The sequence below is a fragment of the Aythya marila genome (assembly GCF_965140915.1).
Source record: "Aythya marila genome assembly, chromosome: W".
Classification (NCBI taxonomy): Eukaryota; Metazoa; Chordata; class Aves; order Anseriformes; family Anatidae; genus Aythya; species Aythya marila.
The window spans coordinates 15585435-15608343 of record NC_139081.1 but is presented as its reverse complement, the minus strand read 5'-3'; the positions used below and the strand labels follow the sequence as shown (position 1 = coordinate 15608343).

The window sequence follows — 22909 nt, the reverse complement described above, 5'->3', positions numbered from 1 at the left end:
AATAAGTTCAAGAACCATATGATCAAGCTGTGTATGGTGCTGATTCTCCTTTGCTCAGTCTATGATAGTCTTAAGTGTTGTCTTAAACATGCTGTTCTGTCTTAATGTACACAAGAAGCCTCCATTAAGCTAGTGCTGTTTATGCAAAGATTTTGGTAGACTTGTTTCCAAACCAGTGAGGTGCCACCCTTGAGTGAGATACGCCAACATTAGTAAGGCAGTAAGGAGCCTCTGGGTTTGTTAGTGTGGGCTGCGTGCCGGTACTGCAGTTGACTATTGACAGGGAATCAGAGGAGGTGGTGGTAACTGGGGAGGAAAGGTGCCTCAGTAATCAGAGGAAGCTTTGTCATTTGGAAGAGTGAAGTCTGCCAATGAGGTGAAATTTGCAACAGGCTCATGATTTTAAAAATCGAGCACTTGGGAAAAATTTTCTGTTAATATTAAAGTCCTTTGTAGTTGTAACCTCAAAATGTATTGATGATTGCAGGCTTAACTCTGGGGTGTTAAATTATTTGTAAAAACTTGTTACCTAGATGCAAAAATGGTAGGGTAAAATGTAGTTGAGTTATTGGTACCTAGAAAAGCGAAGTAGTGGCTAAAGGCAGGAAATATAGAACGCTTCAAGAATTGAATACATTTTTCCTTACTAGTGAAGTTTCTCTCACTTAATAAAGAGCTTGCCAATTTTAGTGTTTTTTGTTGTTTTTTTTTTTTTCTGACAGGGAAAATGTTTGTAGCTAGTATTTTTCAGGCAGATGTGACATCTTGAGCTCAGTTCTTTTCGTGTTGTGCTATCATCGTGAACATGGCTGTTAACTAGACTTGAATAAAAGCAATGTTTTGATGATGAAGGAAGTAATATAGGGAAGAGCCATCTGTTGTATGCAACTGAGTATGGGGGTGGTAGATACAGAGCATTTATTGCATCACTGTTTTAGATGCTAGCAGTTATGGTCTGATGTACAGAGATAAACGTTACCTGATTTGATTGGTTTTAAAGCAGGTAGTGAGAATAAATGTGAAGATTAAACAGTAATAGTATATTCAAAAGATGAACATTTTAATCTTTGAGATGAATTACTGATAGCGTATAATTTAGCTATATGGTGGTAATTTCAGATTCCTTTTGACTTTTTTGCTGTTTGAAGTGGTAATGTTTCTTCACTTCTCTGACCATTTTATTTGACCATTTTATGCTGTGTATTGTTAAGTGTGTTCAGGAGAAAAGAGTTGAATGAGGATTATTGTTTTTCACTCTGCCCTACTTTCATTAACATACCTGAAACTTCATCTGACCAGTTATTCAGTAGTTCCTCTTTATCCGCTTCTCTAAAGAAGCAGCAGGTTGTAGTGCTTCATTCAGTTTTTGGAGAGTTAGGTCATACTTGTTTCAATCTTAATATCACTAAAAGAAAAACTGCAGAATTATGTTTTTAGACAGAGCTTTGCTATTCTGCTATTGATAGAATAGTCTGTGAATCTTTGAAAAATCCTGCAGTTGGGTCTCAATAAGTACAGTTTCCTTAATGCTAAAATGTTCTAAGAAATTAGAATTTTCAAGAAATAAGGCTTAATTGTTTTGTCTAGATATTTGTATTTTTAAAATTATGCTTAAGAGTAGTTTAAATGTCGTATTAAGCTAGCCTGCAAATCGCTTCTTTAAATGAAAAAATATGCAAGAAACATAGTTAAGAAGTTGTCATTTCTGAGGAAGTTCATAATTTGGATTGAGACAATTGGTTTTAGCCTTAGTTTTAAATCTGTTAGAATAGTACTCTTCAGAAAGTTAAAACTAAATATACAACAATGTATTTTGCCTCTAGAAATAGAGATTTCTATGTTCAGTGCTCTAAACCAAGCTGGAATAGCAGCAGTTAAAATGTATGTGTTGGTTGTTAGTACATAAATACATAGGAGATGACCATTTCTATATTCCTTGGGCTTATGTGCACGTGAACTGTAATTCATTTTCAAGTTAAATCAGTTGGTGTGATGAAATGCAAGGCTTATAGGGAGCCTTATTTGTGCTATCCTTTTAATCTTTCATGTGCTTCGTACCCTGTATGGAAATACTGTTTTCTTCTGAAAGTGAATTCCCTTGACAATAAATGCTAAAGATATTGTATTAAGATTCTTAATACACAACTTACTTTATTTTCCACATTAGGATGCCTGTGGAGTATCTTACAGTCTCAAGTCACCTGAAGTTATTACCTGATAACACATGGATATAATGCTGTCTATTTTAAATTCTCCTGATATTAATAAATAAATGAAATAAAACAAATAAATCTTTCTACCTTCAATGTATTATTTTTTTTAGCAAAGCTTCAATTTTAATAAAAAAGGTCAATATCTGGAAAAGGACAGGAGCAAAGTGTTCTCAGGGAAGGATTTAATATTTATTTCTTAAATTTAAATGCTCTTAATTCGCTTTCAGTGCTTAGTAGTACTTGGAATGGTCCTTCCCCTTCAGGACGAAGTTTTGATACTTTCCAGGTTCGAATCAGGACCCCATTTCCTGGGTGATTTGGGGGTGGGGTGGGATGTTGAGCCAACAACCCATGGGTCCTGAGAGATAACAAAGAAGAGGGCAACCCCAGAATACAGTTCTTAAGAAAACTCTTGTTTTGAATTGTGGTATCTCATCCCTTCTGCCCAGATAGGATAATCTGAACAGCATCTCCTTTCTTGGTGCTGTTTGAACCTGTAGGAGCGCTAAAGGTAAGCATTTTAGCCAAAGAAGTTGGGTTTCTAACACTAATTTAGTTAATTGTTTCTTTAATGTCTGGTTCATTTGCCCCACCTATCCAGAAGAGGAGGGTTGCCAGGGGGTGTGAAAATCCCACTCAATCTCTAGGGCCTGCTTTAACCCTTGCAGTACTTGTGAAGTGAAATGACGTCCTTGATCTGAATCAATGTTTTCAACTATCCCATATCTAGGGACAATTTGCTCCATTGATACTTTAGCCACTGTGTTCGCAGTGGCAGATACCAAGGGGAAAGCTTACACCCATCCAGTCTCCCTACTTTAGGTAACTCAGTAAAGTCTACCTATATACTTTGGAAAGCTCGAATCCCTGGCTCCCGCCCCCCTCTAGGTGGGTTACGGATGACCTTTTTATTTACCTTTTGACATATGGTACATCCTCTGCATATTTGCTTCACTGAAGTGTATATTCCTACACAGTCATACTTTCTTAGCACAACATCACACATTGCTTGCACCTCCCAATGACTCTCTTGATATAAGACAGTTAATATTTGCCTCACTGGTGCTTTATTCAGCATTTCTCTCCCATCAGGGAGTATCCATTTTCCTTCAGACTTCGTGGCTCCTGGTTCCTTAAAAGAAATCTTTCTCGTAAAACTTCTTAGTTCTTTTTAGTTTTCTGCAATTCCCTGAATCCTCTCTGGATTTATTCTTTGTTTTCCCTCAGACATTAGATGCCTTAAATATCTGACTTCTCTTTCTACATATGGTAATTTATTTTTCAGTACTTCCAAACCCTGCTTTCCCAGAAAGTTGAATAGCTTGTTAGTAGCTTTCTTCACAACTCTTTTCTCCTGTCCTGACAATAAAAGATCATCCACGTATTTGTAACATTGATACCTCCTTGGGAGGTTGTAATTGCTCCAAAATCTGTTCTAGAACTTGCCCAAATAAATCAGTGGCCCTGTAAACCCCTGAGGTAAAACTGTCCACCTATATTGCTGCTTCCACCCCCATTTCAGGGTCTTTCCAGTCAGAGGTGAATATTATCTTTGCTCTCAGGGCCTGAGAGCACTCCATTAATAACACTGTTATTCCAGTCAACAATTTACTATTTGAATGCCCAATTTAATCATCAAATCCCTTCACAAGTTAGTCCCTACCTTGGGTAGATACAGTAATTACCCAGTGATCGTTTTATCCCCTAGTCTCAGCTTGGTATCCCCCAAAGGTGGCACTGTTATCCCAGCCCCTTCTGCCCCCATCACTTTTTAGGGTTTCATTAGTGAATTTAATCCCTGATACTTTACAAGCCAGTAATGACCTAGCTGTTCCTCAGTGTATTGGGTTTGATGGCAAGGTTTGGGGGTGGGCCTGCAGTGGCAGCCCCTGTGAGAAAAACCCAGAAGCCTCCCCGTGGCAGATAAGGGACAATTTCATCTGGCCCCAAAGGGGCCCACTGCTGCCCAGAGCCATGCCATGAGCAACACAGCCTGTGCCTCTGTGAGAGCCCATCCAAGAAAACAAGCAAACAAAGAAACAAACAAAAACTTGCTGCTCAAAAGCAGCTGGGAGAGCGAGGTGCAAGAAACCTCCCCGCAGACACCAGTCAGTGCAGAAGGAGGGGCAGGAGGTGCTCCAGGCACCGGAGCCGAAGCCCCCCTGTGGTCTGTGGAGAGGCCCCTGGTGGAGCAGGCTGTCCCCCTCAACCCCCCCCCCCTTCCCGATACTTGGGAAACTGACCAAACACCACAGCAAATATACCAAAACTTCTGGACTGTTACTTAGATAATGCCTACATCTTCTTTCCCTGTGTGAGAAACACTCTAGCCAATAACTTAGGCTCAGTTGCGGATCTTGGTGAAGTAGTAATTTATTGCAATGGCGGGCACCCCACAAGCAGGAGAGCGCACCTGCTAGTTCCAAAACACAGTTTATGTACTTTTTGAGGACAGGACCCTCCCTTGTTTCCCCACTGAGTGGGTAATCCTGGTTCACAGTCTGATGCTTCACAGACAATGCATGGCCTGCAGTTGCCGGCCTGTTAAATTTCTGATTTCTTTTGACTTTTTTACTGTTTGAAGTGGTAATGTTTCTTCACTTATCTGACTAGACTTGACACTGTGATTTTCACCTGATTGTCCTAAGGAGTCTGGTTGTCTGCATTTTACAAGGTCGCCTGCTAAGTTTTCTTACAACTGCAAACATATTTCAATACCAGATTCCTTACCTTTAAGCAATGTAACTCTGCAATAACAGCTTTTTTATTCCTACTGTGGGACTAAGTTGAAATACTTGATGAGGTGCATTATGGAAAATTATTACTTAATGTAGAGGTTAATAAAAGAATTGTAGCGAAATACTGGTAGAGGTGGTTATTCTAATGAGAAGAGTGATCATCATTAAATAGGAATAATTACACTGGAATTATCCAGGGATTGGTCTTGATTATTATTTTAGTATGGCATGTCTTTGTATTTTATACAAAGAAAGTATTGTCAATACAGAAGTAGCTTTACAAGAAGCTGTTCTGAGGAAACCAGACTGGAAAGAAAGCACTGGATAGTACAGCTGAACCTTCATCTGAATTGAGGGTTGTGGCCATCCACAGTCATAAAAGACGAGTAGGTAGTAAATAGGTGCAAAGATTCACTGCAAGAAAGATCAGTGGAACAGAGGGGGTCTGGCAGAATAGTCTGAGAGAGGAGGTAAGTTGTGTGATGATTGCTTGTCACTGAACAAGGGTAAAACCTCTTGTAAGTTAATTGAAAGTTGGCACAAAAATCTTTAAGATGACCAGATGCTTCCATGTAATGTTAAAAGGTTTTCGGCAAGAAAATGGGGGAAAAAAGAAGCCCATAAATTTGAAAAAGATGTGAATTTCTGTAACATAATGAGTAGTTCTTTCAAAAAGGAAAAAGCAGGCAGTTCTAGAATATTTTTCTTGTAATATTGCAAACTCAATCATTAGCTCTTCAGGATGTTGCATGTTATAAATGAAGTCTCAATTCAATCTGAATTTTGTAATATTTATAAAACAAATATTTCTAAAAGGTATAAAAGCTATAAAAGGTATAAAAGGCAAGTAAACAGCGCTGGGTGTGCGGGGAGTCTACGCTCCACCAACACGCACACACAAACATCAAACATTCTAAATACATGTATACAGAACATTGCTTTACATAATAACCTGAGTATGCCTATACATACATACAATCAGGATAGGTAACAAACAGTTCTTTAAGTTCTATAACTTAACAGTCTCCATTTTCCATTCCTTTTCTTTCTTCAGGCCTTATGTATTCCGTTCTTCCCAGATCGAAGAAAAACATGTCCATCTCCTTGTGAAGGCCAAGAGGCCTGGGTCAAAAGGCACATCCAGGTCACCAGGGGGCGTAACAGCAAAAGCCTTCGATGGCTGTAGCAGCAGAGGGGCCCATGGCGGAGCAGTCGGATCGGTAAAGGAGCCCACAGCTCCCTCATTATCTGGCAAGCCACACATTTGTGATTGTGGCTCCACATGGCTCTTTAAGGCCTCAGAGACTGCTCGCCAGGTGCCGAGCAATCCCACTGCAACCTTGTTGTTTTTAGTTGCAGAGTCCCACACCTTGACCTCAGTTTGGTCCCATATTTCAGGCTCATAAACTGTCTGATTGTTAATAAAGGGAATAAGCTGTAAGGTTACCAGGACAGTCTTTGTTTCTAAGGACGTATGATTCCCCATAATGCGCAGCTGCTTACCAGCGAGAGGCAGTTGTGTGCTCAGGCCTGCTTCTCTCAGCTCGAGCTTCTCTCCAGCTCCAGTGCTGCCTATTTCCAGCGATGAGCTTCTCTGAGCGGTTTGCTGAGTATGGCCGAACCTATCTTCATGAGGCGATCAAAGTGCCTGTTCCCATCCTGGTCTCCATTCTGCCAGCCTGTTCCTCTTCACTTCTTTTTCCTGCTTCTTTACTGATTCAAAGATCGAAGCCGAAATTTCCTTAAGCGGTATATTCTTTATTGCAGCGCTGGATGCACGGGGGATCTTTCCACCTATCATGCATGTCCGAAGTAACAAGCCATCTCATATTTATACAGCAAAACGATGAATGTTCTAACGCCTATACATATTCATTACCTAAACCCGCCCACTCTCGCTTCGTACGCTAATTAGCTTATCAGTGCTTGCGCAAAGCCTTCCAAGATTTGTGGGCCGGGGTCTTCGGGACGTGGGCAGTGGTCTTTGGGAGGAAGACTGTAGGTCTTCCTCGTGATGCACTTTTCACCTTTTGCTTAAAAAATGCCAGATATGATGAATCGGTTGTTTTCCAAGCTGAGTTGGGTTTCGGCCTAACTGAGGGTCGGCAGATAATGGGATGTCTCAGTTAACAAGACATAACAGAAGGTTGACTCAAGTTATCTCAAGTCTCAGCCTGGCTGAGGGTCGACGGATAACAAGATGTCATCTATTTTGTTCTCATTCATTTTTAACCACAAGATTTATCCTATCCTAAAGTGAGTCTATACAATATCATTACTGATGTAACTTCATCGTGTTGCCTTTTTTTTATCTTGAGGTCAGGCTCCCCTCTTATACCCTTCTCTCCACAGCAGTTCTTTTCAAAACAACTTTTCATTGGTCAAACAACTTTGCATATAACAACAGCAAACACCCAGAAACATCCATGCCTTTATGGCTGGAGAACAAGAGAACCAGCTGGAGAACAAGAAACCCCAGACTGCATGGCATCTCTTGAATCACCCTTCTTTGTTCCCTCTAAACTCTTTTATATTCCTGATGGCCTGGTCCTTTAGAGTCTAGTGTTATCTCAGTCATGGGGCTTTCCAACCCCCATGGCCACATTCCCAAATCTCCCCCTTCTTTGTTAATATCAACCATTTTCTTGACACGAATTACCACTGCATATATAACATTGCAGAAGCAAGAGGAACAGTTTTGCTAAAGTGAAAATGGTGATAGAACTAAGCCTTAGAAATCAAATGATTGGGGCTGTTCATTCTATACCATGATAAGGAAATTTAATACAAAAATAGCAAAGAAGAAATGAGACTTAGCAGAATCTTGTTAACAGTACAATCACAATCTGGCAGTCAGACTGTTCTGTGAACTCCAATTTTTCTAACAGTTTTACCATGTCAAAAAATGGGCCAAGCAAAAAAAAAAAAAAAAAAAAAAAAAGATCTTGTACTTTTCTGCTAGATTGAGTTAAATCAGTAGCTCAACTAATAGCAGAGCTACCCCAAGTGATGGAATTGTATGTGATGGCCTGATGGCCAGATTTGATATATGGGAGGAGGGAAGAGTGAGAATGAGGATAGGGTGGAGCAAGACTGTCCCTTCATTGGCAGTATTGCACTGTTGATGAGTTCAGTTGTAATCTAAGTGAAAGTATAAGGCTTCCTGTTTTCTCAGTAATATATTTTGAGTAGATGCATGTGATGCTGTGAATTACCTTTGAACGTGTGAATATTTTACACTTTTGTGCTGTTAGGTACGTAAACAATGCAGCCTAATTTTATAGATTATCATACACTTTTACCATCATAAAATAGTTTTCATGAGTTTTCTGACAGTGATTTCTGACCCAAAGCTGACAAAACAAAGGCACTACCTATATAAATCAAGTAGAAGGAATTGTTTCAAGTAGTGACTCGAGCTACACCAAAATATTTTAGGTCTTATCCTTCCACTGTTACACCAAGAAGCTAAAAATAAAATGTAATATAATATTTAATATTAATACATATAAATAACATTAATATATATAATGTAATATAATCATGAGTACAACTCACAACTGAGTTGAGTTTGGATGTAATGTAAAGGGTCTTTTAAACAATGAAATATCAGGGGACTATGGTGGGAAGAAGGTAGAGTCTAGACATGGAAGTCCAGTAGTAATAAAACTTTCTCTGTGTGTTTCTGACATAAAAATGGCTTTTTGATATGTTAAAGTCAATGTGTTCTGCTGTAATTAAATGACAAATTTTATTTTTAATTACTAAACGCAGTGGAGTTATGGAAATGTTTTTAGCAAAAATATCTACAGCAAAAAGGTGCTTTGTTTCTGGAAGTTATGTCAGAGATAATATTGCTGTCTTTTGGAATAGCTGTCTTGACTTCTTGGTCCTTTTGTGAGAAACACTCTGTAGCCAATAACTTAGGCTCAGGCGAGGATCTCAGTGAAGTAGTAATTTATTCGCAATTGCAATGGTGGGCGCCCCACAAGCAGGAGAGAGCGCATCTACTAGTTCCAAAACACAGTTTATATACTTTTTGAGGATAGGACCCTCCCCACTGAGTGGGTAATCCAGGTTCACAATCTATCTGATGCTTCACAAACAATGCATAGCCTTCAGTTGCTGGCCTGTCAAATTTCAATTTCCTTTTGCCATTTTTACTGTTTGAAATGGTAATGTTTCTTCACTTATCTGACTTGACTTGACTTGACACCATGATTTTCACCTAATTGTCCTAAGGAGTCTGGTTGTCTGCATTTTACAATGTAGTCTGCTAAGCTTTCTTATCACTGTAAGCATATCTCAGTACCACATTCCCTCCTTCTAAACAATGTAACTCTGCAAAAACAACATTTATATTCCCACACTTTTGGTTTTGAGCATAACCATGCTTCAATTCCACTGTGCCATTGTGTATGTTTCTTTCAAGTAAGATATCATTTCTGTTTTCTTTAAAATAGTGTATACTATCTCCTTGATAGACACAAAATTGGATTTGAATTATCTTTTAATAGTTCTATGGAGTTGTAGAACCCTATAATGATTATTAAATATTATTGAATAGCAGTGCTGGAAATGTATGGAAAAAAAATCAGAATAATCACTGAATCCCCATTTCATATAATTGTTCTACATAGTGATATTTATCTCAGTTCACTGTATTTGTTCAAAAAATCAGAACAGATATTGTAAGCTTTTAATCATAATGCATGGGTAGGGATTGAAATAGGACAATAATATTTGTTTCTGTTCAAAAAATTAAACCCATCATAAATTTTCTGTTTCCATTGTTAGTAATTACTCCTTCTTAGTAAATAGCCACATATTAATGTCCTACCTGCAAATTTTAGAAAGGCATGTTAGTCTCAGCATGTGCCTGGAAGATTGCCAGAGCTCTGGTGGAAGTCTTCTTCTTTGATCTAGCTGTCTTTTGATGATCCTTCATGCGGTAAGGCAGTGGACTTCTGTTCAAGTGGGGCCAGTATTTTATAATTGTAAACTTTTGTGGGAAAAGCCTGGTATCACAGGTATGTTTTTAAAGTGTGTCTGCTTTAACTTTAAGAGTTCTGAGCTAATTTTCATGGAAGTCTTTACAAGCTCATAGCTTTAATATAGTGTCGTGGTTCTGCTCGAGTGGGCAGCCGAGCTCCACCACAGCTGCTCTCTCACTCCCCCTCCTCAAAGAGGAATGGGGAGAAAATATGATGAAAAGGGCTCAAAGGTTGAGATAAGGATGAGAAGTGTTATAAGTTAGACCACACAATTTACTGGTCTATTGAAATTATTTTATTAATCAAGTAAGCAGACACAAGCAAAACAGCGCTGGGTGGCTGGGGAGTCTCCGCTCCACCACGGCACGCAACTTCCCCTTTCCAGTGTCGCTGTTTTATAGCATTGAAGTTCTGGCTTGTCGAGACCTGTCGACTTGTCGAGACCAGTCGAGACCTGTCCTAAGACTGTGCAGTCTGTTGTTGGGGGTCGTTATTCTTCCTCCGGTGATCACGAGTTGTGCTTGTGTTCAGGTGGGGGCAAAACAGGATGTCTTGCGGTGGGTGGGTGGTATCTTACAAAATCTTTGTTTTAACAAGGATGTTCACCCAACCCCCCTTCCCCATTTGTCCCCATGTTACAATGCCGTGAGTTGTGAAACCTTATCTCCTCAGTAGATTCTTTAAATTCTCAAGGACAATGAACAAACCCCTACTAATTTATCACAAGAAGATCACGCGGTAATTACTGTAACGGGCAAAACAGACTCGGCATAAGGAGATAGTAAGATTTATTGCTTATTACTAACAAGCTAGAGAAGTGAGAAACAAATGAAAGAAACCAAAAGCACCTTCCCCCCCCCATCCACCCTCTTCCACCTCCTCCCCCCGAGCGGCGCAGGGGAACAGGGGAATTGGGGTTATGGTCAGTCTACAGCGCTTCTCTGCTGCTCCTTCTCGGTCACTCTCATCCCCTGTGCTGTGGGGTCCCACCCGCGGGACACAGTCCTTGATGAACTGATCCGGCGTGGGCTTCCCACAGGCAGCAGCTCTTCCAGAACTGCTCCAGATATGGGTCCGTACCACGGGGTCCATCCCTCAGGAGCAAACTGCTCCAACCTGGGTCCCCCACGGGCAGCAGATCCTGCCAGGTCACCTGCCCCTGTGTGGTCTCCTCTCCATGGGCTACAGGTCTAGCCCGGAATCTGCTCCGGCAGGGGTCTTCCACAGGCAGCAGCCTCCGTCGGTGCAGGGCCACCTGCTCCACCGTGGTACTCCATGGGCTGCAGGGGGACTTCCTGCTTCACCATGGTCCTCACCACAGGCTGCAGGGGACTTCTGCTCCGGCGCCTGGAGCACCTCTCCCCCTCCTTCTTCACTGACCTTGGCGCCTGCAAGGCTGTTCCTCACTCCTTTCACTCTCCCAGCTGCTATGTGGCGCAGTGTTTTTTTTCCCTGTCTTAAATATGCTCTCACAGAGGCGCAAAACAACATCACTTATTGGCTCAGCTCTGGTCAACAATGGGGCCCTTACCAAACATGGGGCAGCTTCTAGATCCTTCTCACAGAAACCACCCCTATGGCCCCCCTGCTACCAAAACCTTGCCACGTAAACCCACTACATATAGTTTACTGAAAAACATAATGCAAGTGCAGGTCAATAATGAGCTGTCATAGAAAAGTAGTATTTTTCTTCATTTGTCAGGTGGTTTTATTGAAGAACTAATGAAGCACAAGCTTGTCGGGCATGAAAAGATAATAGTTTAAAATGTTGAATGAAAGATTTCTTTTTCACTGCTTCAGGAAAAAAAAAAGCACACAAAACCAACCCACAAACCCTCTTCTTATAAATGAAGTCTGAACTCAATCTGAATTTAGTAATATTTATAAAAGGAATATTTATAAAAGGTATAAAAGGCAAGTTGTCGTGGTTTAACCCGGCCGGCAGCTAAACACCACGCAGCCGTTCGCTCACCCTCCCCCCTCCCTCTCTGGGACGGGGGAGAGAAATGGAAAGCGAAGCCCGTGAGTTGAGATAAAGACAGTTTAATAAGACAGGAAAATAATAATAACAATAATAATAATAATAATACAATGATGATAATAGTACTACTACTAATAATATGTACAAACAAGTGATGCACAATGCAATTGCTCACCACCCGCTGACCGATGCCCAGCCTAACCCCGAGCAGTCCGGCCCCCTCTCCCCGGCTAGCCACCCCTATATATTGTTTAGCATGACGTCAGATGGTATGGAATACCCCTTTGGCTAGTTTGGGTCACCTGTCCTGGGTCTGTCCCCTCCCAGCTCTTACTGCACCCCCAGCCTGCCTGTTGGCAGGACAGAGCAAAAGGCTGAGATGTCCTTGGCTTGGTATAAGCACTGCTCTGCAACAATTAAAACATCGGGGTGTTATCAGCACTCTTCTCATCCTAAGCCAAAACACAGCATTCCACCAGCTACTAGGAAGAAAATTAATTCTGTTCTAACTGAAAGCAGGATACAAGTAAAAAGCGCTGAGTGTGCGGGGTGTCTACGCTCCACCAACATGCACACACGAACATCAAACATTCTAAATATACAGAACATTGCTTTACATACTAAACCCGAGTACACCTATACATATGTACAATCAGAAAAGGTAACAAGCAATCCTTTAAGTTCCATGACTTAACAGTCTCCATTTTCCATTCCTTTTGAACAATATGTCTCACTTTAAGTTGTCAAGCAACTCGGCCTTTGGGCCTTATGTATCCCATTCTTCCCAGATCGAAGAAAAGCATATCCATCTCTTTTTTAAGGCCAATAGGGCCTGGGTCAAAAGGCACATCCAGGTCAGCAGGGGGCGTAACAGCAAAAGCCTTCGATGGCTGTAGCAGCAGAGGGGCTGATGGCGGAGCAGTCGGATCAGTAAAGGAGCCCACAGCTCCCTCACTATCTGGCAAGCCACACATTTGTGATTGTGGCTCCACATGGCTCTTTAAGGCCTCAGAGACTGCTCGCCAGGTGCCGAGCAATCCCACTGCAACCTTGTTGTTTTTAGTTGCAGAGTCCCACACCTTGACCTCAGTTTGGTCCCATATTTCAGGCTCATAAACTGTCTGATTGTTAATAAGGAGAATAAGCTGTAAGGTTACCAGGACAGTCTTTGTTTCTAAGGACGTATGATTCCCCATAATGCGCAGCTGCGTAGCAGCGAGAGGCAGTTGTGTGCACGGGTCCACTTCTCTCAGCTTGATCTTCTTCCTAGCTCCGGTGCACCCATTTCCAGCGACTTTTAGTACGAGCTTCTCTGAGCGGTTTGCTGAGTTTGGCCAAACCTATCTTCATGAGGTGATTAATATGCCTGTTCCCATCCTGGTCTCCATTCTGCTAGGCTGTTCCTTTTCATTCCTTCTTTCTACTTCTTTATTGATGACATAACTTCATCGTGTTGCCTTTTTTTTTTTTTTTTTTTTTTTTTTTCATCTTGAGGGCAGGCTCCCCTCTTATACCCTTCTCTCCACAGCAGTTCTTTTCAAAACAACTTTTCATTGGTCAGACAACTTTGCATATAACAACAGCAAACACCCAGAAACATCCATGCCTTAATGGCTGGAGAACAAGAGACCAGGTGGAGAACAAGAAACTGGAGACTGCATGGCATCTCTTGAATCACCCTTCTTTGTTCCCTCTAAACTCTTTTACATTCCTGATGGCCTGGTCGTTAAGAGTCTGATGTTATCATCAACTACAGGGCTTTCCGACCTCTATGGCCCCACTCCCAAATCTCCCCCTTCTTTATTAATATCAACCATTTTCTCGACACAAATTACCACTCCATATGTAACACTCTCTAAGAAGAAAGTCATTATCCACTTGATATTTCTGTCATTCACAGAAACTTCAAAATGATAGTGTTTTTTTTTTTTTTTAATGTGAGTAGAAGAGAGGTAATACTAGCTATTGAAGCGTATGTTCAGGTAGATAGCCTTTCCTGCTTTGTTTGTAGAATAGACAAATATTAATTAAATCCAGGATTTTGAAATGCTTATGTATTAGCTTAATATGCTGAATTAACCTAATTATTTACTTACTGTCTTTTTTCCGTGTAGCCAGCAGCCAGCGTCGGGTGTAGCCTATTCCCATCCAACTACAGTTGCTAGCTACACTGTCCATCAAGCCCCAGTTGCTGCTCACACGGTTACTGCAGCCTATGCCCCAGCAGCAGCTACGGTTGCAGTAGCTAGGCCTGCTCCAGTAGCTGTCGCAGCTGCTGCAACAGCTGCTGCATATGGAGGCTACCCTACAGCACACACAGCTACAGATTATGGTTATACACAGAGGCAACAAGAAGCTCCACCACCACCACCTCCTGTCACTACGCAGAATTACCAGGTATGCTTAAAAAAATCTTCTGCTTAATGGTTTTTAAATTTGTATGTTAAAAGGTAGAGGCCTGTTTGGAGAGAGATTTGTTGGTACTTTAGATAGCTTCCCACTCTTAGACTGGCTTAAATGTAGTATGACAGCATCCTGTTACTGGATTGTATTCCTTCTCAGTTCATGAGTTAGTAAACTTGCAGTATAAATCAGCGTGCTACATTGATTTTGCAGCTGGAAGATTTCAGTCTGTAGAGGTCATGTTGGGACTTTCTAACATATGTCTTTATTTCTGTTCAGATTTTAGAAGAGTCAGAAGTTGCAGTTTTTCCTGTCTGTCTAGATTCACATAATACAGGTGTATCTGCACGTCAGCAATCCTAGCCCGTTGGTTTCAATTAGACAGTTTAGATGCAGAAAGAGGAGGGGTTTTACATGGCCAGGTAGTTTTCCATTGGAAATGTGAGCATTATTTGCATTTTTAACAGCTTTTTTTCTACATTAGCATTTGTTAGTCCAAGTCTTCAGTGGATATCTCTAGTCTGGTGTGTTTATGCACAGGAATTACATAAATTTTGTGGCATGGTTCATATTTAAAATTTGCATTTACTAGTGAGACAGAGGACATTGAAACAGTATGTCCCTTGTAATATTTCCTTAATATATTAGTTGTAAAATTATCAAGGCATTATATAGATTCTAATTAGTGGGCTTGTTTGTTTAAAAGGATGATTCTGTTGCTTTAGGTTCAGTTCTTTTGTGCAGCTTTTAGAATTTGTTACATATGGTAATGAATTGTAACCTAGGAGTCCTTCCAGTTGGGTGTATATTCACAACGTCATTAAGGTAGTCAGTTACTCGATGTATTCAGAGAAGAGTCCCCTAAATTAAAGAAAATTTCATGTCAGTAGACTTCAGCTAACGTAGTTTATGCCCTGCTACCCATCAGTTGGTCAGCTAGTCGCGCTTTACCGTAAATATGGTATGGATGAGAAAATATGTATACATATGTAGTGGTTTCCAGGCTCACCTATTCTAAGCTTACTAGCCATCTTCTGAGTTCTGGCTGTGTTGAATGGGCTACTTGCCTTACCCTTGTAGACTAGTTATGGTTCCCTAACGGAACAGCTGATATGTCAAAAAATGAAGAAGGCTTTGAAAGTGTCACTTCCACACTCTTAACAAATATAACCAAGAAAACCATTATAACCATTTTTAATGAATGGATTTTTAAGGCAAATATAGGATGATGTTTGTAACCTTGTGACTTTATTGTGGTTTATAGAAATTAACATTTTGTGGAGATTGGTGGTGTTTTTTTTCCTTCATATTTTTTTTTAGGAATTTGATATAGTTCCTATGAAAAACTAATGAAAGTAGTTGCTTTTCAGTTACAAAATAGCTTGGAAGGGAAAGCGATTTAATTAAGTGAGGTTAATTTTTATATAAAATCTGAAAAAGACCATCAGGTTTGTATTCTGTCCAGAAGCATTTGTAAACATTTAATTTCTTTAATGCATATATCTATGTATGTTGTCTCCATGAATAATTTTTTTTTAAAAACTATCTCCTTTAGTGTAGACTAGAAGGAAATATATTGTTTTTATTTTTTGACTCTGGTAATGAGCATTACTCCAGATACCTATTTTAAGGAGAAAATCACTGTTTTCTTCTTTGAAAATTTTTAGGAATCCTATTCTTATGTTCGATCTACTGCCCCAGCTGTAGCTTATGACAACAAACAATACTATCAACAGCCAACAGCAACTGCTGCGGCTGTGGCTGCTGCCCAGCCTCAGCCTTCAGTAGCTGAATCGTACTACCAGACAGGTGGGTTGCACGCTTCCAACTCCTGTCATTATACAGTGTGGGTACTACATTAATACCTTAAAAATATGTATTTGAACATATCACATTACCCAGATTTTATTTTTTTTTCACGTAATCCTTGATAATGTGTAGAAGAATATGCTGCATCTGGAACTTGAATGTTAATGCTGTAACTTTCTTTGGATAGCTGGACATTGCTGTAGCTATCTTTGAATTTTGGATTGTTATTAAATGCACACAAAGCATACTTCTAGGCAAACGTTTTGATGATTTGTCTAGAAAGTTTGCTGAGCTATGTGCAGATAGTCAGTGGTGGGTTCAGATGATACTTTGGTTAGACTTTATTTGTAGTTCTGCAGTTACTTAATGATGTATGTAGTTATTTAATTATTGGTATCATGACTGCTACAAAGTCTTTTTTTATGTTAATGAAAAGTAATATGAAGGTTTAGATGTTCTTTAGCTTAGTGTATTCCAGTAAAAACTAAATTCGAAGGTTATTTTGATGTTATAAATGAGGTCTGAATTAAAATATTTCTAAAAGGTATAAAAGGTATAAAAGGCAAGTAAACAGCGCCGGGTGTGCAGGGAGTCTATGCTCCACCAACACGAACATCAAACATTCTAAATACATGTATACAGAACATTGCTTTACATAATAACCCGAGTATTCCTATACATACATACAATCAGGATAGGTAACGAACAATCCTTTAAGTTCCATAACTTAGCAGTCTCCATTTTCCATTCTTCGGACCTTATGTATTCCGTTCTTCCCAGATCGAAGAAAAACATGTCCATCTCCTTGTGAAGGCCAAGAGGCCTGGGTCAAAAGGCACGTCCAGGTCACCAGGGGGTGTAACAGCAAAAGCCTTCGATGGCTGTAGCAGCAGAGGGGCCCATGGCGTAGCAGTCGGATCAGTAAAGGAGCCCACAGCTCCCTCACTATCTGGCAAGCCACATGTTTCTGACTGTGGCTCCACATGGCTCTTTAAGGCCTCAGAGACTGCTCGCCAGGTGCCGAGCAATCCCACTGCAACCTTGTCGTTTTTAGTTGCAGAGTCCCACACCTTGACCTCAGTTTGGTCCCATATTTCAGGATCATAAACTGTCTGATTGTTAATAAAGGGAATAAGCTGTAAGGTTTCCAGGACAGTCTTTGTTTCTAAGGACGTATGATTCCCCATAATGCGAAGCTGCGTAGCAGCGAGAGGCAGTTGTGTGCACAGGTCCACTTCTCTCAGCTTGAGCTTCTTCCCAGCTCCGGTGTGCCTATTCCCAGCGACTGTATGAGCTTCTTTGAGCAGTTTGCTGAGTCTGGACGAACCTATCTTCATGAGGCAATCAAAATGCCTGTTCCCGTCCTGGTCTCCATTCTGCCAGCCTGTTCCTCGTCACTTCTTTTTCCTGCTTCTTTATTGATGTAACTTCATGTTGCCTTCTCTTTATCTTGAGGGCAGGCTCCCCTCTTATACCCTTCTCTCCACAGCAGTTCTTTTCAAAACAACTTTTCATTGGTCAAACAACTTTGAATGTAACAACAACAGCAAACACCCAGAGACATCCATGCCTTAATGGCTGGAGAACAAGAGAACCAGCTGGAGAACAAGCAACCCAAGACTGCATGGCATCTCTTGAATCACCCTTCTTTGTTCCCTCTAAACTCTTTTATATTCCTGATGGCCTCATCGTTAAGAGTCTAATGTTATCTCAACCATGGGGCTTTCCAACCCCCATGGCCACACTCCCAAATCTCCCCCTTCTTTATTAATATCAACCATTTTCTCGACACAAATTGCCACTCCATATATAACATTTGAGAACATGGCAGCGTAGTTAAAAAAATAATCTGAGGCTTACTAATGTGACCTGAGACATATTTACACAGTTGTGTGGTTTTTGCACAATTACACAGTACATAACCATGACTGTTAAAATAATAGTAATAAAGGAACCAACCAAAAAAACACCTCTCCTTGTTATGTTTAATTCCCAGAATGTTATTAGGTATCATTAAGCATTACTTAATATGGTTTACACTTCATTCAACTAAAGCCTATGTTTGTGTACTTCTGTTTTCTATCCTCATTAGCTCAGAAAGCAGGATATAGCCAAGGGGCAGCTCAATATACTCAAGCCCAACAAACGCGACAAGTGACGGCTATAAAACCTGCAACCCCAAGTCCAGCAACAACTACATTTTCTATATATCCAGTATCCTCTACTGTACAGCCAGTGGCAGCTGCAGCTACTGTTGTTCCATCCTATACTCAAAGTGCAACGTACAGTACAACAGCAGTTACTTACTCTGGTAAGAGTTTTGTGTATTATGCTGCTGGGATCTTTGTCACAGAAGATTACAGGATTTAAATACTCAAAATGTTTCTGTTCAATTGCATCAGTCTACTGAGAAGTATCAACCAGTTGCATCAAAATGTTTTGCCAGTATAATGATTTATCTTTAAAAGTTTTTATGCTTAAGTATGCCTATTTTTTACATGTAAAAATATAGAAAGTATCAGCATTGCTATGTACATGGTGTTTTGTGACTTGTTTAAAGTTTTGGAGAGAGAAGGTGGGGGAATAGAAAAAAATGGAGAGACATCCACACAAATAAAACCCAGGGAAATTGGAAGAGCATGATGCTATTGTTATAAATGAAGTCTCAACTCTGAATTTAGTAACATAAAAGAATATTTATAAAAGGCAAGTAAACAGCGCTGGGTGCGCGGGGAGTCTATGCTCTACCTACATGCACATGCACCCGTCGAACTTTCCAAATATATATAGGACATTGCTGTTACATATTTACAAGAAACCCGAGTACGCCTATACATATGGATATCCTATCCCCGCTTCATATTATAATTCTCTTTGTGGTGGTCCTTGTGGGTGAAAGGCTCATGGTTTCCCCATCACCATTAGCAACCTTTTGTTCCAGACTGCAGGAGCGGCTTCGACTGTCTCCCTCTTCTTCTGCACATGCTCTGCCCACCACAAGGTTCCCGAAAACAACAAAACGTGATTGCTTTTCCCGCGTTTCATTAACCCTTGAAATCACACTAATAATATTATTATCATATAACATTAAAGAATAAATGTTAACAGTTCTAACCAGCAACCCCCCCAGCAACTTCCATGCCTTAACAGAGGGGAAAACAAGCAACCCCAGATGGCAGGGCGTCGCCTCAATCACCCTTCTTTGTTTCCTCTAAACTCTTTACATTCCTGATGACCTCATCTTTAAGAGTCTGATGTTTTCACCAACCTCGAGGCTTTCCGACCCCCATTGCCACATTCCCAAATCTCCCCCTTCTTTATTAATATCAAGCATTTTTCTGACACGAATTACATATATAACACTATCAAACCAACAGGGAGAACCAATCCAATATAAATCTTGTAATTTTGGGTTCTGTTGGCACAAAATGGGAGGAGAATGGGTGCAAAAAAACACTTTTCTTTAAACATTAGAATCCAAAGCCTAGTTAAAGGTGAAAAGAAACTTCAGGTTTATGGCCAGATGGTGATCAACTGACATGTTATAGCTACCTTGAAGTTTTTTGGTTTTCTGTTTAAAAAGGGATTTTAAAGGGACTTCCTTGAAAGAGAACCTGATCAGAGGATTAAAATAGTTGAACCAGTAGATGTAAAAAGTTTATGGGAAAACTATCTCAAAGATATGAAAGCCCGGTTTCCTTGATTTATTCAGCTTTGAGACTAGAAATCAAGGAGTGCATATCTAGGGCGTGCTGCAGAGGTTTTAGCAGACAAGTAGCTTTGCATTTGAACAGTTTAAATCACTGAGGTAGAATGTAATAATAGCACTAGCAGTTCTATCTTTTGTATTTATTTTTTTTGCCTTCCTCTACATAATTTGTCCTCCTTTTTGTTTTGGATCTTGAACAATAAATCTGCTTCCAAAAGACTATTTATTCCATTTGGCCTTTGAGAAATATTTTGTTCTTGTTATGTCGTGAACATGAGCCGGCAGCGTGCCCTGGTGGCCAAGAAGGCCAACGGCATCCTGGCTTGTATCAGGAATAGTGTAGCCAGCAGGACCAGGGAGGTGATTGTCCCCCTGTACTCTGCTCTGGTGAGGCCACACCTCGAGTATTGTGTTCAGCTTTGGACCCCTCACTACAAGAAGGACATCAAAGCCCTGAAGCATGTCCAGAGAAGGGCCTTGAAGCTGGTGAAGGGCCTGGAACACAAGTCCTATGAGGAGTGGCTGAGGGAATTGGGGTTGTCTAGTCTGGATGAGAGGAGGCTCAGGGGAGACCTTATTGCTCTCTACAACTACCTGAAAGGTTGTGGGGAGCTGGGGGTCGACCTCTTCTTACAGATAACCAGTGATAGCAATAGAGGGAATGGCCTCAAGTTGCCCAGGGGAGGTTTAGGTTGGAAATTGGGAGGCATTTTTTCTCAGCAAGAGTGGTCAGGCATTGGAATGGGTTGCCCAGGGAGGTGGTGGAGTCACCGTCCCTGGGAGTGTTTAAGGAAAAGTTGGACAGGGTGCTTAGGGACATGGTTTAGTGGGTGACATTTGGTAGTAGAGGGATGGTTGGACCAGATGATCTTGGAGGTCTTTTCCAACCGTAATGATTCTATGAATCAGTCTTGCGAGATGTACGAGGAATTTTCACATATTCTTTAGGGATGCTTTGATATATCCAGCAACATAACTATGTCTCTGTGAAGATGTCCAAAAAAAAAAAAAAAAAAGATACAAGTGGTATGCTATATATTTGTGATATTTGTGTACTGTGAAACATCAAGAAAAACTTGGACTATGTAACGAGATATCAATAAATTGTTTATATCTTGTCCCCCCACCTCTGTTACACAGTGTGCTTGTAAGTAGTGTGTTATGTAATTGATACATGATGTACTTACTATACAGTGATGTAATATTTATTTTATTTTGATCTTTGAGGTACCTCTTATTCTGGCTATGAAGCTGCTGTGTATTCAGCTGCATCGTCCTATTACCAGCAGCAGCAGCAGCAACAGAAACAGGCGGCAGCAGCTGCTGCTGCTGCTGCTGCAACAGCTGCTTGGACAGGGACCACCTTTACAAAAAAGGCATCATTCCAAAATAAGCAACTGAAAGCAAAACAACCTCCCAAAACACCCCAGATCCACTACTGTGATGTTTGTAAGATCAGCTGTGCTGGACCACAGGTACTTGTATTATGTAATATTATGCTATACGTTTTTTCGTCATAATTTCTTCAGAAAAAAAATGACCCCCTTTATAAAACTCCTTAAATTTTAAGGACCTGATTCTGAAGTTTTATTAAAGGAATAATTAAATGAAAGTTTGTGCTATTATAGAGTTACTACGTGAAGGCAAAAGATGCATCCTGTTAGCTTGTACAGAGAACCTTTAACAATACTTTGAACTCCAGAAGTATTATAAACTATGAATTTGATTTGCTTTTTTAGCACAGCAAACTTCTTAGGAAACACTTTTTTTTCAAAACTACTCAATTATATAAATTTTGTGAATGGGAAGCCCGAAAATTTATTTTTCATGGTATTCTGTCATCCCAGTGTAGTTTCACAGTGGGTACAAGTGTGTAAAATGTAGACATCAATTCATGTAGTATCTGTGTGTGTTTGGCTCAACAGTTCTTTAAGGAAGTCTGTCATTATTTCCCACCCTGTCTCTCTAGGTTGTCAGGGATGTTATAGGAGCAAATCTCAACTTCTGCATTTCATTTTCACCACAGCTTTTTGTGCTACCTTCTTTTGAATCAATTTTTTAGCTCTCAGGATACACTTAATCAGTGTCATCATGCAGGTTGAGGAAAATTCAAAATCAAGAATAATTCGATGTAGTGCAGGAAACTGCAACTGAGATACAGTTTTGTGATCATCTCAAGTTTTCAATATTAATATCTTTTGAACTGTACTTGATTGAGGAAGTGAGCAGGTAGGGGAGGAGAAGCCAGGTTGTATTACTTCTAAAAGTGGAATTCTGGTAGTGGAGAATAAAATTTCTTGTTCTTGCAAGTGGCCTGTTTATGCCTTAGAGCATGTAATATAAAATAAATGTTCAAAGTAGGAAGTAGTTCTTATACAAAGCATGTATTTTATGTTATGGTCTATTCTATGTGTATTCACTTGAAAGATGAACAAGCAGTACAAAGGTAGCTTACTGTGTGTATTATTTATTTAATCAGACTTATAAAGAACACTTAGAAGGCCAGAAACACAAAAAGAAAGAAGCAGCATTAAAAGCTTCCCAGAACACCAATAACAGCAGCACATCTGCTCGTGGATCTCAGAATCAGTTGCGCTGTGAGCTTTGTGATGTGTCTTGTACAGGAGCAGATGCATATGCTGCCCATATCCGTGGAGCAAAACATCAGAAAGTAAGAGTCTTCTTTGTTCTTATTACACAAGTCAGTTGTATATTTTTCCCCTCATCTTAGAGGGGAGAAAATAAGCAGACACAATATAGTTTGAATAAGTTTGTTTTAAAATGTTTATTTCTGCTTTTTGTTTCAAATGTAACTTTAAGCTCACTATTAGAAGGGCATTGTCGGGAGAAAGGGAGAAAAATACTGCTGCTGCATCAATAAGAAGGGGATGTATTAGGGAAAGTATGGAAATTGTAGCATGAAGGTGTAGAATAAGGTGGGGAAAAGAGTCAGTGAAGACATGTGGTAGCATGCTTGTCTTCAGTAACTCTTTCCAAGACTTTTCTCGGTAGTCAGCTTACTTGCTTGGTGCTGTGAAGTTCACAGTGCGTTTTGAAATGCT

General features: G+C 40.3%; 1 protein-coding gene across 1 annotated transcript in view; it reads left to right on the top strand.

Annotated features, from left to right (window-relative positions):
- LOC309889575 (zinc finger RNA-binding protein-like) overlaps positions 1–22909 on the top strand; it is a 64540-nt gene that overhangs the window by 4743 nt on the left and 36888 nt on the right. Inside the window, exons 3-7 of the mRNA XM_082782444.1 lie at positions 14041–14323; positions 15997–16138; positions 18231–18449; positions 21075–21322; positions 22327–22518. Of these exons, the coding sequence (XP_082638570.1) occupies positions 14041–14323; positions 15997–16138; positions 18231–18449; positions 21075–21322; positions 22327–22518 (1084 nt within the window). The remainder of the gene's footprint in view (positions 1–14040; positions 14324–15996; positions 16139–18230; positions 18450–21074; positions 21323–22326; positions 22519–22909) is intronic.